The sequence below is a fragment of the Suillus bovinus genome (assembly GCF_016758785.1).
Source record: "Suillus bovinus strain UH-Sbo-P2 chromosome Unknown EDB93scaffold_14, whole genome shotgun sequence".
Taxonomy (NCBI): domain Eukaryota; kingdom Fungi; phylum Basidiomycota; class Agaricomycetes; order Boletales; family Suillaceae; genus Suillus; species Suillus bovinus.
The window spans coordinates 1-16,646 of record NW_024542070.1 but is presented as its reverse complement, the minus strand read 5'-3'; the positions used below and the strand labels follow the sequence as shown (position 1 = coordinate 16,646).

At 43.3% G+C, this 16,646-nt stretch overlaps 3 protein-coding genes across 3 annotated transcripts; all 3 read right to left on the bottom strand.

The window, feature by feature from the left end:
• Positions 1–6,581: 6,581 nt before the first annotated feature.
• On the bottom strand, positions 6,582–6,998 carry EDB93DRAFT_1081533 (uncharacterized protein; the record flags this gene model as incomplete). The annotated part of the gene is made up of 1 exon (XM_041445627.1): positions 6,582–6,998. The coding sequence occupies one exon, from the start codon at positions 6,996–6,998 to the stop codon at positions 6,582–6,584; it is 417 nt and encodes a 138-aa protein (XP_041309660.1).
• A 540-nt stretch (positions 6,999–7,538) lies between these two features.
• EDB93DRAFT_1248328 (uncharacterized protein) lies at positions 7,539–7,913 on the bottom strand (the record flags this gene model as incomplete). The annotated part of the gene is made up of 2 exons (XM_041452699.1): positions 7,539–7,648; positions 7,697–7,913. 2 exons carry the CDS (start codon positions 7,911–7,913, stop codon positions 7,539–7,541), a joined length of 327 nt encoding a protein of 108 aa, XP_041309659.1.
• Positions 7,914–15,300: 7,387 nt separating this feature from the next.
• Positions 15,301–15,912, bottom strand: EDB93DRAFT_1081816 (uncharacterized protein; the record flags this gene model as incomplete). Its single annotated transcript, XM_041445649.1, has 1 exon — positions 15,301–15,912. One exon carries the CDS (start codon positions 15,910–15,912, stop codon positions 15,301–15,303), a length of 612 nt encoding a protein of 203 aa, XP_041309658.1.
• Between the last annotated feature and the right edge of the window lie 734 nt (positions 15,913–16,646).

Below are 16,646 nucleotides of genomic sequence, written 5' to 3'. Positions count from 1 at the left end.
ATGAGTATGTGACTGAGGTGAGATATTCATTTTAATATTCCAATACTGTTACTAACTTTAGTAGATACACTTGTTTATCCTTTAGATTCTGTCAAAGTCTGTTTGCTCATTTCCATGTGTTGCACCACTATAAATTCAAAAGGTTATGAGCCCTGCTTAATATCAAGCATAGAATAGCCTAGTAGCAACAAAGTACCCACCTTCATACAATGTCCGGAAACCCTTCCATCTTGCATCCCCAAGGTTCAATATCCCAAACAAACACCTCATCAGCTTCCAGCTCAAGAAAAATTGTATAAGCCTCAAATTGTCTCTGACATTCCATCACTGGAAAACAATGGTTCTAATTTTCAGAACTAGAAGTTCTAAGTGAAGAAAGTACTTACTGTAAAAAGACTGTGGGACTTAGTCACTGGAGTGGAGGTGAAACTACCAGACCCAGATGCACTAAATGAATGGCTCAAGAAAAACAAAGAAGCACATATGCAGATAACATTTATGCTCAAGGACAAACTGCTAAATGGAGTCCTATACATGACACTGGCATCAGATGCATGGACAAAGGTATGTGAATGGTACAAAGGCAAAGGGAAGTAAAGTATAGCCTATCTAATAAGCAAATTATTTTGCAGAACAGTTTTGGACAAATCTCTTATGGAACTACAACTCAATTTGATGCAGCAGAAGGCACAAGTCCTAAACTCACTTGGGCAAGCTCTTGATGATTCCATCATAACCATAGCTATGGTCATATCACTCCCTACCTCCTACAACCCTCTGAGTGATTTTAATGTTAACAAACAACAAGATCACAATTGAAGGCACTATAAGCCAGATTTTAGTTGAGAAGAAGTCATGTTGAGGTCTAGACTCCCAGACAGTTCTTGTAGCCAAAGCTTTGAACAAGTCAAAGAAGAGTTTAAAGACCAACAAAAAGAAGAAATCTGGAAACTGCAACTATTACAAGAAGCCAGATCATTGAAAGAGATATTGTTGAAAGAAAAAGGCTAATAAGTCGAAATCCATGGACAAGGACAACTATCAGGTATTTGACTAGGGTATGATAAGAATTTAGCTAGCTTTATTTAATGCATAATATCAAAAATATTTATCCCAATTGTAAATCATATGATAAATAAATGAATAGACAGACTACACTGGTGATAACTCCCACTGCTATAATATTGACTGATCTATAAGTACTGTACCAAGTTATGATTTACTAGCATATTGTCAAATTAATCTACTCCTACATAGGCAACTTCCAACTGCAGGATATATAATCACTAACAGTGTGCTGGCACATTATACTAGATTATCATATTATAGCAAGATGCCATTATCACCCTGATATGTCTGGCTTCATATAGGCAGCTTTCCATGGCAAGATTTGTAATCACTGACAGCATGTCAAGCTATGCCATATAATTGTCATGCCACAGCACATTGTTAGTCTTCTACCCAGAGCAAGCTACTGTTATATTGGTTGCTTTTAGCATGCTGTAGAACAATAGAATGATGATTATGCTTACATCTCAGTCTTTGAGAAAGAACTGAGATGTTCAAGTGTTTTGCTCATGCTTTTAGATAGAGGCATATATAGAAGTGAAACATAACATTCAGATGATAACATTTGTCACTCTGCAATATGCCTCTTTGTGCTCATACCTAAGTCTATATTCTCTATACCTTTATGCCTGATACTTTTTATAGCAAGATTTGTAACTACTGACATTGTGCCAGGGTATGACATGCAGTTGTCAATCATCTATCAGATAACAGCTACTGTTATATGGACAACTTCTGGTGGCAGGATTTGTAATAGTTCAGAATGTGCTGAGATACAATATTTGATTACCACACCATAGCAACCTGTAGACCTTCCACCAAATACATCTTCTCTTGCATGGGTAGCCCTGATCTATCATTATGAATAATAAGTCAAGTTGTGACATTGAATTATCTTGCTGCAGCAGGTTGGTTATATTTTGGTCAAACATACAAAATACTTACATCAGGATTCTTATGCAATACAATGACAGAAGGAGCAGACAGTTTATCATTCATTCATAAGTGGCATTAGGATATCAGGTGCTAGTACAGATTCTATGATAACAATAACAGCAAATCAAGTAGTACCCATAGCAGTTCATTCTCGAAGGATAGCACATTTCTCTGTACACTGTTTTTGCTTATACCTCACTGCAAAGAGGTGGAATTAGGGAAGATACAACTGTAAAAGACATTGACTTGAGAGTTAGAGAATGAAATTGATCACGAACCAAGTCCACCATGTCATTAAGTCAACTACTTTCTGACTTTCATCAGGATCTTCCAATAGATCAAAAATGCTGTGATAAAAATTAGAGTCTGTAACTGTGTTAGTACGCAAAAATACAGACAATGTATGGAAAGCTGGACATTCGTCCTCAAATCTCAAGTAAAAATTACTAAATACAGTTATGCCTTCTGCGGGACCATGAACACTACTACCACTAATAATAAACAAAGTGACTGCAGTAATATTATGTGCGATGCATATCAATTAATTGAAATATAAAAAATCATTTGATACAAGTCACTATTCATCTGGCACATCCAAGTTATTACTATCTGAGAAATCCCAAATAACCAAACCTGCATGATCTAGTCCCACAGTGTCTTCGTCGATACCTACCATGATTTCAGGCTCATCATCACAGGCAAGACTCTCTAACTGATACAAATTCTCATCAACTGCATAGATATTAGTCCCCCTGTATTTGCATCAAAAAATACAACCAGTATACTAAGACCAAGACCACCACCCACCCCACCCATGTAGTAGGCATCACTTGTGTAGCAATATTCCATGAACTTGCTGAATGGTTTAGGAATGAGGTTGAAGACAACATGGGAAGGGTTAATATAGAGATTACAGACATAGTCTAGCACTTCACATTCAACTTTGATATTTTTCTGACTCAGGGTTGCTCTAGGTCACCATAGGCAGTGTCTGGTAGATAGAGGTAGATCAGTGCTATGTTAATAAGATGGAAAAAATGACTTATGTCCGAGTGTCTCAAGTGTGTCAAGATAATAACCAAGGATCAGCTGCGTGTTCTGGTTTGAATGCCAGACTCTCATCTACATAATGCGCCCTGAGAATGACTTGATGTCAGTATGAAGGCCAAGACTGTACCTCAACCACTTATCATGTTGGTCAACAGCAAATAGATCATTCATGCCCGCAGCCCAAAATCATTTCCTTTGGAGCCGATTGGCCTTGTGCTGGCAAATGAGCTCTGGCTCAAATTCACGGAAGTAGGATATAACAACACTCCTGTAATATAATAGCCATCAATTAAGATACAACGATATAAAGAGAATAAAAGCAAACATCACCTAGGCACACTGATGTCCCATTCACAAAACAATAAGCTTACAACTTCACACACTCCAGCATTTGGATACATCAGACATAAATTGATCATGGCATCTTGGATAGTCTTGATGCTATGGTTTTGCTAGTGCATTCTTTTAAGACTTGTATCTTCAGAAATTTTGAGAAACTGTGAGTCTGAGCACACCATCAGGATATAGCTACAATTGAAGGAGGGTGACTATGCACTAATGCAAGGCCATATTGTGAAGTATCGAAATGTTTCTGCAATTCTGCAATGATTTGCTTATCTGTCTAGTGTGCTTTCCAAAGGTGAAGGATGTGTGGTTGAACCATGTCCAAAGGTGCTAATTTGATGTGAGTGGGATGCGAATTAGGGGTATTAAATCAGAACAACAGCAAAGTAGACATACATGTAGGCTTTTACTGGTTAGGCATTGATTTAGTAGTATGGGTGATGGTGTAGCTACTGTAGTGTTCATTTACAGTATTTAAGACTCAGAAGCACATACTAAGAGTTCAGTCAAAGACAATTGGTCAGAGACACCAGGGACACTAACTGCACTGCCTACAATCATGTTTTTGCCATGAGACTACTTTGTCCAGTTTCACATCAGGAAACCTAGATTTTCCCTAATTTAACTGACATACCTGTATGACCTGACTGGTCTGATTTCAGACCTATCATAATCCCAGATTATCAAGATCGTAGTCAGACAGTAGTGTCAGACACAACATACTCTCAGTTCATCAAAACATCATGATGCTTAAGCATTTCAGACATAGCAGGATATCATTATTACAGGATGTCATGCTTCTTGAACATAACAGGCTTTACAGGATATCAGCCTTTCAGGGTCACATGGCTCTCAAGCATATCAACCCACACAGGACTGCAGTTCTGCCAGGACTTCATAATTATCAGCTTCATCAGACAAATCATGAACACAGATATGCAGCCTGATTGGTCAGTCAGACACATCTGTAAGATCAAACATTTAAATACCCAGCCTATCTGATCATGTAGACACTCCATAGCTACAGAGCTGTGTCATAGTAATATAGTAGATCACATAATCTAAGTATTCAACTTTTGCAAAACTTCAGAATTTTTATTCAAAACTCACTAATGTTTCATTTTCATTTTGCTTATATCTTACTTAAATGACTACCAATTGACAAGGTAAGACTAGCCATAGACTCATTTCACCTAGGACTACAACTTTCATTAAAACATGCAAGGATTTTATTTACTTTTAATTTTTACATTTTTTATAAATTTGCTGATGTTTTGTTTTTATTTTGCCTATATCTTGCCCAAATGACTACCAATTGATAGGCCAAGACTGGCCATAGACTTGTCTCCACTAGGACTACAACTTTTATTAAAACATGAAAAAAAAATAACAAAGTTGTTGGGGAAGTGAAATAAAAATATTTTGAAGTCCGGTGAATATGGTATATATATGAATTCTAACATAGAAATAGATGTGATCACATAGCCTAGTGGTTATGCTGCACTTGCAGTGTGCATATTGTCATGTGACCTTAAGTGCAGATGTCTGGTTGAGAGTTTAAACTTTGTAAGGTGCAATTATTATTATTATTATTTCTCTATCATGAGAGTCATGATAAACTGGGATTTCTGAGCACCTGTCAATCTGATCAGCATGATGGTTTAGATGAAATGCATGTCTGAACAACTGACTGTCTGATGGACCTGATGGTCTCATTTCAGATGAGACCTGCCTGAAATTAGACAAAATCTGATGAGCTGATTGTTTGATTTGCCTGGTGAGCCTGCTATCAGACATCTCAGCTAAATCATGGAAAATACAGGTTTCCTGATGCAGTAGTTCAAGGACATTATGACTGCTCCACTCCACCTGTGGTTCCCACATCATCCTTGTAATTAGAGGTGGATGTTGGTTGCCTGGGCGCCTTTAAGTACAGGTAGATACAGCAATGTAGCACTTGGATGGATAATTGCTGGATATTTAGCGTGGGTACTTGGCAAAAATCAACAGTAGTCAGTCCTAATTAGTCACTAGGAACCTTGGCAATGTCCTGGCATGCTATCAATATACTTCCCGCTGGCAATGTGGTGTTCCTGGCCCCGACAATGTTTGACAAGTCCCATTATAACGATAGTCACAGCACTGGACTCAAAACTCATGTTTTTGATACTCATGTCAAACAGTGTTCATCCGATGCATCCCCGACATTCTGATCCTGATCCTGATGCCCAACACTGACCCGAAAGTTTTGGACCCAATGTTTTCACATTGGACTAATCCTTCCTATGTCCTGTCCAGCCGTATCTATCCCCACTGGTGCATATTTACTCGTTTTTGCATTATTTGAATATTACAGACAACATTATTACATGTTATCTACAAAAGGTGCAGTACTCATGCTCTTTTACATACATTCAGACCTGATTTTGTGCTACTGTTTTCGCCTAATGCACTCTGAAATTCTACATAGATACTATATAATATCTAGTACTTCCTACCTATGAACTTACTTACTTTTCCCTACTCAGTAGTAGGATGGAAGTCATTGGATATTAGTAGTACTTTATTGTATTGCAAAATATCTATCCACTCTTTTGCTCCAAAACATTTCCAAAACATCCGACACTCATTTGACCAACAATCCAACATACTTCTGAAACATTCCTTTCCTGTCCGACACATTCCTGACAGTCCAACACATAGTCTGACGCCCAACCCGACTCCAATATTTTCGGACCCGACAGTTTCCCTTCGGACAAGTAGTTCCTAGCTTCAGATTATCTTTCTATTATTAATAACTAACTATCTAAACTAATACCAAATAGCTACCCCTATAGGATCGAACACACTTGCCTTCCAAGTATAGCAGCATAGGTCGTGCCAAAGATCTACCTAAATATTGTTGTCTAGGTAGTACCATTTCTGCTGAGCCCAGCAGGAATCAGCTTTCTACACCGTAAACCTTTGTCCTCGCTGTCTACCACAGCAAGCTCGTATTTGAACTGTTTCCTTCATCATTTAGCACCAGATTTTTTTGCACATAAACATATGGTGTTATATAGACTATTATATAGGCACAAAACATGTATCATACACCTATTTGAAGTGAAATAAGCAACTTTAAAGAACTATATGCTTGATGACTCTTCAAGGCCACTGCTAGACCTCTCCTCATCACTGTCTTAAATGAATTCAGCGCTCATTGGTTGGGTTCTCTTCTGCCTTTCAGCCTGCTTGCCCCCGTGCGATTTTCGAGCTCTCTTAGAATTCCCTTTGGCCACAGTGGCATCTGTAGCACCATTAGCAGCAGGTGCTTTGTGCTTACGTGTCTTGCCTGTATCCAAGTGCTTCTTGTGCACTGTGCCTACCACCTCACCTGCATCTGAGTGTCGCTGAATATCTGTGTGGAGGTCCTCAAGTTTACCCCAGATAATCTTCTTCCAGTGGCATGCACCAGTCACCAAAGCATCATGAAGGGTACATACTTCAAGGACAGTGTGCATATGAGATGATGCGATGAAAGGAAGACCCTCTGGCCAGCCTTTCAGTGTGACTCCATAGACCAATATGATAGCTTTCTTGTAGTTCTGATAATTCATTGTGAGGTCCATTTTGCCTGTTGCACATCCTAATAACATCAGTAAAAATGAATGTAAACAAATAAGAAAAACATACGAAGTTTACTCATCACAATCACAGCAGCTTGCTTTTCTAGGGAGGCAAGATTTTCATGCTCATATATATCTAGTTATGCAATGTATTGATCAATAAGTGTTGAAAGGAGCAAAGAACTTACTTTTCTTCTGATTGCAAGCCCACTCTTTGAACTGACACACGACATTGTCAAGCACTAGACTCATCCGGTCCTCCCAGAATTTGTGCACATTGTCCGTCACAATCCATGTCGACTGAATTTGATTGTTGATGTGCCCTTGAACCATAAGGACAGTTGCATATATACCAGCTCAATCATGGAGTGCATGAAGCTATATGAAGCAAGTTGTCAGTCATGTGCACATACCATGACAAAATATACATACCTCCTTTGAAATCTGATTCATCACTGCAACTGCGTCTTGAGCCGCCGACACATTGTTTGTACAAGCTTCACTCATCTTGAGGGCGCGGTACTCATTTAGCTAGTTGATGTAGTCCTGTTCCTCCTCAGCCGACAGTTGCTTATACGCAGGATCACTATCAATGATGTTCTGTATTTGCTCTAGGCTATACTTGTCTCCAATAGGGTGACCTGAAGCTCGTCATTAGACTATGTACCCTTCATATGTAACCTACATACCTTCATTAAGCTCCTTGGATTTAATGTGCACAAATACATTGCGCAATTGCACACAGCATTTTCTGTGGTAGTGTGGCTTGAGACTGAGGATGTCCTTCACTTGCTTGTCGGAGACATCGTGAGCAACCACCAGTTTGTGAAGTCTATTTGATTGATCTTGAACAAATGATGTGATGGCGTCATCAAGCTTCTTCCTCTTCTCTACCTTCTGTGCCATTTTGATGGTGTTAAATTCTCACTCGGCAATAGTGCACTTTGGTCACCCCATTTTAGACACCTCTTAGGTTGATTGTTGTCTATAGAGGTTTGTACCTAAGAGGTATGTTTCTGCTGGTCTCTCCAATGTTCTGTGGTCTTTCCCTATTATTTTTGTGGACCAAAAGAGTATGTATTGCACATGGACCAAAGACAATTGGGAACAAGTTGTGGAAAGTACCATGGGGCACTTTGGACCATATATCTGATGGATTTTCCTGAATATATAGGAGTGTCTGGGGTCCACAAACCACCTAAATTTTCAATAGTTTGTGGTAATTTTCTGTTGATTCTGACAGTGAATAGCATTAGACTACAATGAAACTTTGTGTTATATCCACCATATATAACCATATAATGGCTGCATCATTTAATAAAGATCTTTAGAGAAGACTGTAATTTAGAGCATTTGAATGTGCTTTTGAGCAGGCAATCAGTGTAAGAGATTCTGCATAGGTATCTGTTGTTAGCATTCAATGTCCTGTCCATTGCCACCTATCTCCATGGGGGTGTATCTCCTAATGTTGATCACTTTATATATGCATTTGTTAGAAGAACTGAGAGTTCAAAGTCAATGCACTTGATATTATTGTGTAAATAAGTAAAGTACTATACCTGAGAGTTCAAAGTCAATGCACGAAGCATGTAAGACTTGTGAACTCTGCACTATGGGCGAGTCTATGTAAACAAATATAAACAAATATAAACAATTCCTAGTATGGTATGTGTCCTCGAAGTGTCTTAGAGGTCTGTCCTCAAAGTGTCCTCGAAGTCCTCGAAGTCCTCGAAGTCCTCGAAGTTATCTACTAATATAGTAATGTCCTTGAAGTGTCCTTCAAGTCTTCGAAGTCTTAGAAGTCTTCGACCTATCTGGTGTGAAGTCACCACACAACTAACACTCCCCCCTGACTGAACACATCTCTAATCTCTAACAACTCCCCCCTCATCTGTGTAGTCCCATCATTCTGCAAAATAGTTCCACCTTGGGTCGACTCAAAGACTTTGTCAAGATGTCAGCTGGCTGATCAGCTGTGGGCACAAAGATAGGCGCAATTATCTCTTTGTGAACAACGTCTCTGAGCCAATACCAACTAAGATCCAGTTGCTTCATCCTCCCGTGGTGTTCTGGGTGTTTGGCAACAGATATGGCCCTCTGGTTGTCTATTCTAAGTATGGATGGTGCAGTGGTGGAGAATCCCATCTCCTGCAGCAAGTTTCGCATCCATCGGATCTCCTTGCCTGCTGAGACTGCAGAGATGTACTCTGCTTCGGTAGTAGATAGCGCAACAATGCTTTGTAGCTTAGAAGACCACGAGACGACTCCAGAGCCGATCTTCACCAAGTATCCACCAGTGGAGCGCCCTGTGTCCTTGCATCCACCATGATCAGCATCGAGCATCGGAATAGGTTGAGAACAGTTCGGTGCTTGATGGATCAGGCGCATAAGTGATCTTGTAGTCGGCAGTACCTCTGAGATAGCGAAGCAGGTGCTTGACAGCTTGCCAGTGAGCTAATCCTGGATTCGAGTTGAATCTGGCAAGATAACCAACAGCGTGGGCAATGTCTGGTCGAGTTGTTGTTGCCAGGTACATCAGGGCGCCTACTGCAGCTAGGTATGGGACGGTCTTCATGAGCTGGACCTCTTCAGGCGTCTGGGGACTCTGGGAGCGACTGAGTCGAAGGTTGGGCTGCATGGGAGTGGATATGGGCTTGCAATCAGCCATGCCAAAACGCTCGAGGATGTCTAGACAGTACTGCTGTTGAGATATGGTGATGGAGTGTTTAGACCAGTCTCTGTCTATCTTGATGCCCAGAAGCTGAGTGGTGGGACCGAGATCGCGAAGCTTGAAGTGCTGGGAGAGCTCCTTGATGGTGCGGTCGATGGCAGCAGCAGATTTCGAGGCAAAGGTCATGTCATCTACGAAGACTGGCAGAATGATCCTTACATTGTCCTTTAGATAGATGTAGATGGACGCGTCTGAGTAGGACTGAGTGTAGCCCAAAGACTCGAGCACAGAGCGCATTTTCTGGTTCCATCTGTTGCCTCCTTGCTTGGTGCCATATATGCTCTTCTTCAACAAGCAAACCATCTCTTTGGCATCTCCTTCAACAAATCCCTCAGGCTGCTCCATGTAGACGTCGCAGTCCATCTCCCCATTGAGGTAGGCATGAGATATGTCTATAGAGCGCAGGTGGAGGTCGTGAATGGCGGCCATGGCTAGGACGACTCTTATGCTGGGCATTCTGACTGTGGGCGCAAATATTTCGAGGTAGTCGAAGCCAGGTCGTTGATTATAGCCTTTGGCCACCAATCTGCCTTTGTAGCGCTCCACAGATCCGTCTGCATTGCGCTTCACCTTGAACACCCACTTGCAGCCTATGACCTTCTTTCCAGCAGGTCTGGGGACGAGCTGCCAAGTGCCATTGATGCTGTGGGCGTTCAGCTCCTCCATGGCAGCTTGTTTCCACTGCTCCGCATCAGGGCGCTTCAGAGCTTCGGAGTAGGACAGGGGTTCAGCTGGTGAAGCTGCAGAGAGAACAATCTCATGGCCAAGATCCGCGTCCTCGATGTCATCATCCACATCAGAGTGTAGTTGGGCTGGAGATAGCTTCCACCACTCTCTAGGCTTGGTTCTATTGCGCCTGGGCAGTCTGGCTCCAATGCCAATGGGCGAGGGCGGTCTAGGAGGTGGAGATGGTGGTGGGGATGGAGTTGGAGACGAGGCTCGGACTTGAGGAGGATCTGGATCAATATTAGGCACTACAGGGGCAGCAGGAGGCGCATCTGGAGGACCATTGCTCCCCCCATGATCCTGATACTCATCAGAGCTGGATTCATCATCAGCATCTGAATCGTCAGGTATTGGGAATGTCCTTCGTGTCTGTGGAATAGGTGGGACAGTAGGGCGAGTTGCTGCAAGTGTAGGTGCAGTAGGGACTGGTATGGAAGGCTCAGTAGGTCGCTTTGAGAGGGGGAAATATCTTTCATCGAAATCAGCTCGTTCTGATATTACTGTCTTCTTAGTAGTGGGATTATAGAACTTCCAGCCCTTGTAGCCCTGAGGATACCCAATGAACACGCATTTCTCCATGTGAGATCCAAGTCCTTCTCTCTTGTCCTTCTGCACGTGCACATAGGCAGTGCAACCCCAGACTCGAAGATGGGAGACATCTGGCTTCCTTCCATGCCACAGTTCGTAGGGAGTGGCGCTTTTCACTGCGCTTGTGGGGCATCTGTTCCACACGTGCACTAGGGCACCTAGAGCCTTGCCCCAGAATGCTTTAGGTAGGCCAGTTTCATCCAGCATGGTGGTGATGCGCTCAGAGAGCAGCCTGTTGGCTCGCTCTGCAACACCATTCTGCTGAGGGCGTGCTCGAACTGTGTGCTGGCGCTCTATGCCGCAGGAGTTGGTGAACTGCAAGAAAGCATTGCTCATGTACTCCCCTCCCTTGTCGTCCCTCAGGATCTTGATTTTTCGCTCTGACTGGTTCTCAGCATAAGCCTTGAATGTCTTGAAGGCCTCAAAGACATCAGACTTTGCTTTTATGGGCAAGACGAATCTGAATCTGGAGTAGTCGTCTATGAAGGACACCCAATAGCAAAATCCTGAGAAGCTGGGGTGAGGGACTTGGTGCACGTCGGTGTGGACGAGCTCGAGATGCCTGGAAGCGCGCCATTCAGAAGGAGGGAAGGGGTTTGCGTGCATCTTGCCAGCTAGGCATGGTTCGCAGATAGGATCTGGTGCAGATTTCGACTCTATGGTCATCCCAGTGACGAGCTTCTCCCTTATAAGCGTCTTAATACCTTCTAGGTGATGGTGAGCGAGCCTCCTGTGCCAGAGGTCGAAGTCTAGGGGCAGAGTCGCAGCTGCAGACACATATTCAGTTATTGCAACAGTAGAACCATCCAGGAATGCAGCATTCGAGTTGCTGATGCTGGCTACAAACAGTGGGGTACCAGTGGGGCGTTCGAAGGACATCTTAGATGCATTAATGAGCACAGCGAACCCCATGTTGCGAGTTAGATATAGGACAGATAGTAGGTTATTTCGCAAATCTGGTACATGAAGGACTCTAGTGAATTCTACAGCTTCGACACGCCTCCCATTAATGACTGGACTGAATACCACTGTGCCCTCGCCAGCTGAATAGACTATGTTGTTGTCTGCGAGCTTGATAGGGACGCATTCCAGTCAGCATGTGCATCGAGTTGCAAGGGGCAAAGTGGATGAGATGGGTCAAAAGTGCGAAGACTTGCATTACCAGCAAATTCCGTGACCTGTTGGGCGCTCTGGGAGGTGTTCTGGGCAGTGGTCGAGTTGGAGGCAGGTGCAGCGGTGTTGGGAGAGGGTGTAGACGCTGCGGACGATGATTGGGACGCCTCAGAAGCCTTGTTAGCGCTCCTTCCACCTTTTCGACCATCGTTTTTGGTCTTGCGACGATCCTTATCACCTTTAAGACTCCTGCACTTGTGGGTGCAGTGACCAGGCTTCTCGCAGTACCAGCAGGTGACAGAGGTGCCGCATCTACAGTCTCCAGACGCAGTAAACAGCGCTGCATCGGTCCCAGAACCTTCAGGACGTCTCCTCCTTGAAGAACAAAGACACACTCCAACATATTGTACAGAGATGCCCAACGTGTGCAGACCCATCTCAACAGCTCCAACGGAGGCTCGTTCACCTCTGCACAACACTTTTGAAGAAAGATGCGAGCTTGAGGAGATTTCTGTACCTAAACACAGTCAGTATATAATAGTGGACAGATTAATTAAGAGCTTACCTGTGCAACAAATGCGAGCACCTTGCCGGTGTCATCGACTTCAAACTCGACACTTTCCTCGTCTTCATCTTCTTCTGCCTCTGCTTGAGCTGCCTTCTTGTGCAATACACTTGCTGGTGTAGGAGCCACCTCCTCAATGAAGTGTTTTGCTGCTAAATGGAGTGCGTGCTCCATGCAACTGAAATACTTGTCAGTAATCTCAACGGAAGTATCTAATACTAGACAGACTTACCGCACACGATGCTCAATTGGATTCCACTTCTCACCAGATGGGTCGATAGAGTCGGCGACAGTCTTGATGGCAGTATCATTGTTAGTGGCATACCCGAGCTTTGTGCAGATCCCATATTTGTCGATATTCTCAATTAGAATCTGGCCGATGTTTGCACCACTGTGATTGCTGTGAATGGGCGTGAATGCATGCTGCTCGGTCTTGAGTTCCCATTCTCGAGGCTTGTCAGCCGGGGAATCTATATAATGCGCTGAAAGGGACAGGCAAGGGTGACCAGGCAAAGACGTCCACGAGTCGAATGTCATTGAGATTCTGCTATCAACAAGCTTGAGCTTCTCTTTCACGCGCTCAACCGCCAGAGTTGCGCATTTGAGTATTTCGTCCCGAGTTCTTGTGTGGTGGGGGATATCTTGGTCTGAAAGTGATGGCCGGAGATACTGAAGAAGGCGGCAGAACGGACCCTTGTCTACAAGTTGAAAGGCCTGCATGTATAAGTGTCTTAAAATGATATCAAGAATGAAAGTTGCTCACCTCGTCCTTGGCAACAATGAGTTCAACAATGTAGTCCATAAGTCCAAACTTTGTGAATACTGGTATCTTGGGAGGGAGAGATGTGTCCAAGGTTGCCTGACTGGTTGTAAAGGTCAATGAAAGGAGAAGAAAACAACAAGAAAGATAACATACACTATATCAGTCATCTTGCAGTTTTGAGGTATTGCACGATCGTGCATCGCAAGACCACATTGTTTGCAGCGGTCCTGATAAACTGGGAAGTGGCACTTGGGATTGTGCGCAATGTGCGTGCATCAAGTCGAGATACCGCCTTTAAAGAAACACTGGTGTAGAACAACATTGTTGGCCTTGCACACCTCACACCACCACCCGTTTTCAAGCTCCTGGGTGTGGGAATTAAGACGGCCTTTCTCAAAAGTGAAGACTGTTGTTAAGTCAGCGCTGTGTTCGTCCTTCTTGAGAGATTTGCGGTCTTCGCGATCCTGGTCACCAAGCTTCTTCGTCCATTGGTAAGCCTCTTCTTTCTCAGCACTCTCAGCATCCTCTTCCTCATCATCTGTAACATCTTTGAGTGTGGGTGCATCTTCATTGTTGTCGTAGTCGTCCTCTTGGCTAACGCACACTCATTTGGGTGCAGGGACACCTTGGGGAGGTTCTGGAGCTGACCGTTTGGCTGAGGTACTGCTGGCAACCAGAGTCTCACATATCTTCTCTGTGGGTTTGACAGCGCGACCAGAACGATGGACAAATGAGTTGAGAGTGCCATTGTTGGTGGGAGCAGGGGGAGGAACCATTGGGTGTCGTCTTCAGCATCATTGTACCACTGAATTTCACTGGCATCTTTCAACAAACCATCAGCGTGACATGCAGAGGACTCAGACATAGCAGCAGGAGGCATAAATGTCCCTAGGTGCCAAGTGAATATATTTAAAGCTAGTTTTAAAACTGTTGCGCACCATGAACCACCAAAATGAGAACCCATGGCAGATGGCAAGTATGGTGACTCACAATAGTAGGTATGTTCTGAAATAAATTGCATTATAATTTAATTGGGACAGACAGTAGAATTGTTGCAAACTCACTGGCACCTGAATGAGTTGCTGCATTACCGAAGTTGCTGAGAGATCGCCTTGCCTACTAGAACGCAGAAAAAGTAGGAGAAGATGGTGAACAGAAGGGCAAGGACAATACTTAAACAGAAAGCCTCGCCAAAAACATGAGGCTTCGACTTCAAAAAGTCATCAGGTTCGAACCGGTCTGGATGTGTTCAGAACCGGTCCAGATTTATCGACGACACACCAAACCCCGAACTTACCAAGGGGTTCGGTCCAACAGAAAGTCTGGACCTGTGACCAAACCATGGGTCTGGTCCACAAAGATTCGGGTTCAAACCTAGGTTCTGGACCGAACTGCGGCAGCACTAATAGCGGTGTTCTGTGCAATTTTCTGTCATATAAGATATGGATGTTGTAAGCCTCTTTGACTTCTCCATCATCCGTTGTAATTCTATATTCTTTTAGATCTGCAATATTCCTGAAAAACAGGTGCGGTCTTGTAAGGGTAAATGTACCATCTGCTGCACGTCTGATGGTTATGTCTGTGAAGCCGTTGGGCTCCGTTGGTGTGAATAAGCAGCCTATGATTGAGTTTTCAGTGGATAGGTTACTCTGAGTGGACATGTTGTAAAGCTTTGAGTGAGTAGTTTGTTTCAATTGAATGATGTTTTTGGATGGCTTGTTTGTGTCGTCATTTTGTTGGTCAGTTGTTTGCTTGTGTGAATTGACGTCATTTTATCATGTGACTTATGCAAACCTGCACGTGATTGTCAATTTTGTGACCATTTGATATTCGTCTTTGACTCTCCCATAGTATACCCGACAGCCTCCATAACGATATCACCTACAGCTACCTGACTTCTATCGTCTTCATAAACATCACGAGAGCTAAACCCCTCGTCCACTGGAACCTGACTGTCCATCGGCAAATGACAAACTGATAGAGCGCTTGGCAGACTCGTGTCTGATTTCGAATCAATCTCATCGAACAGTGTGTCCATATTGGACTGACTATATGTTACACCACTATGCTGATACCATGAATTATTTTCAATTAAGAACTGAATCAACTTTTGAACTCTACTCTTTGTGAGCAACACGGGTCCCATTTTTCTGACAGTGTCATGTGACGGTCGTATTTTCTGTCCTGAGAATATGACACACATAGCTTCTTGCAGCTCATCAGGACTCAGTGGCAAAAGAGAATACAGCTCAGTAGAATTCTGTGGACGAATGACAATATTGCCTTGATTATAACACTGTGAACCTTCCTCCGCAGACCAAAAGTGAGGGCCAGAAATTGAAGACTTGTATGTATAAAAATGGGTCACTTGCGATGCTCGCACACAGGACACCAACATCCGGTCGAAAATAGAGGACATAGAAAAGCCTCACGTATGTCAATAGGTAGTCTTTCATGACGTAATACTGAAAATTGGCCAACAAATTAAGAGCCTGATGTGGAGCTCGGCCAAGTAGAGCCAAGTGACATGAGTGTTAGTTGTGTGGTGACTTCACACTAGATAGGTCGAAGACTTCTAAGACTTCGAAGACTTGAAGGACACTTCAAGGACATTACTATATTAGTAGATAACTTCGAGGACTTCGAGGACACTTTGAGGACAGACCTCTAAGACACTTCGAGGACACATACCATACTAGGAATTGTTTATATTTGTTTACATAGACTCGCCCATAGTGCAGAGTTCACAAGTCTTACATGCTTCGTGCATTGACTTTGAACTCTCAGTTATTCTAACAGGTTATGAGCCCTGCGCTTTAGCAGTCAAATCTGTCGCTGGAGTTCACTGTCTTTGGGCCAACATAGTGCGCATTTTCTCTCCTCTCGCATCCAGCCACTGGTACACTCTCCCCACCCATTATTCCTTGCTCTCTTTGTTGAAAATCAGCAAAGACAGCCTTTTCTTCAAATTCTACCAAGCCCTTGCCCTTAATTCGTCCCACTGCTGCAAAACTGCGCCGTCTCCTTCGCCATGTCCTCAGAAGACTCGAAATCTATTCGCACTGTCACCAAACTCACTTCTACCAACTATGCTACCTGGAAGGGTGAGATGAAGGCCTATCTTCGAGTCAAGGGTCTCTGGTTGCTCGTCAA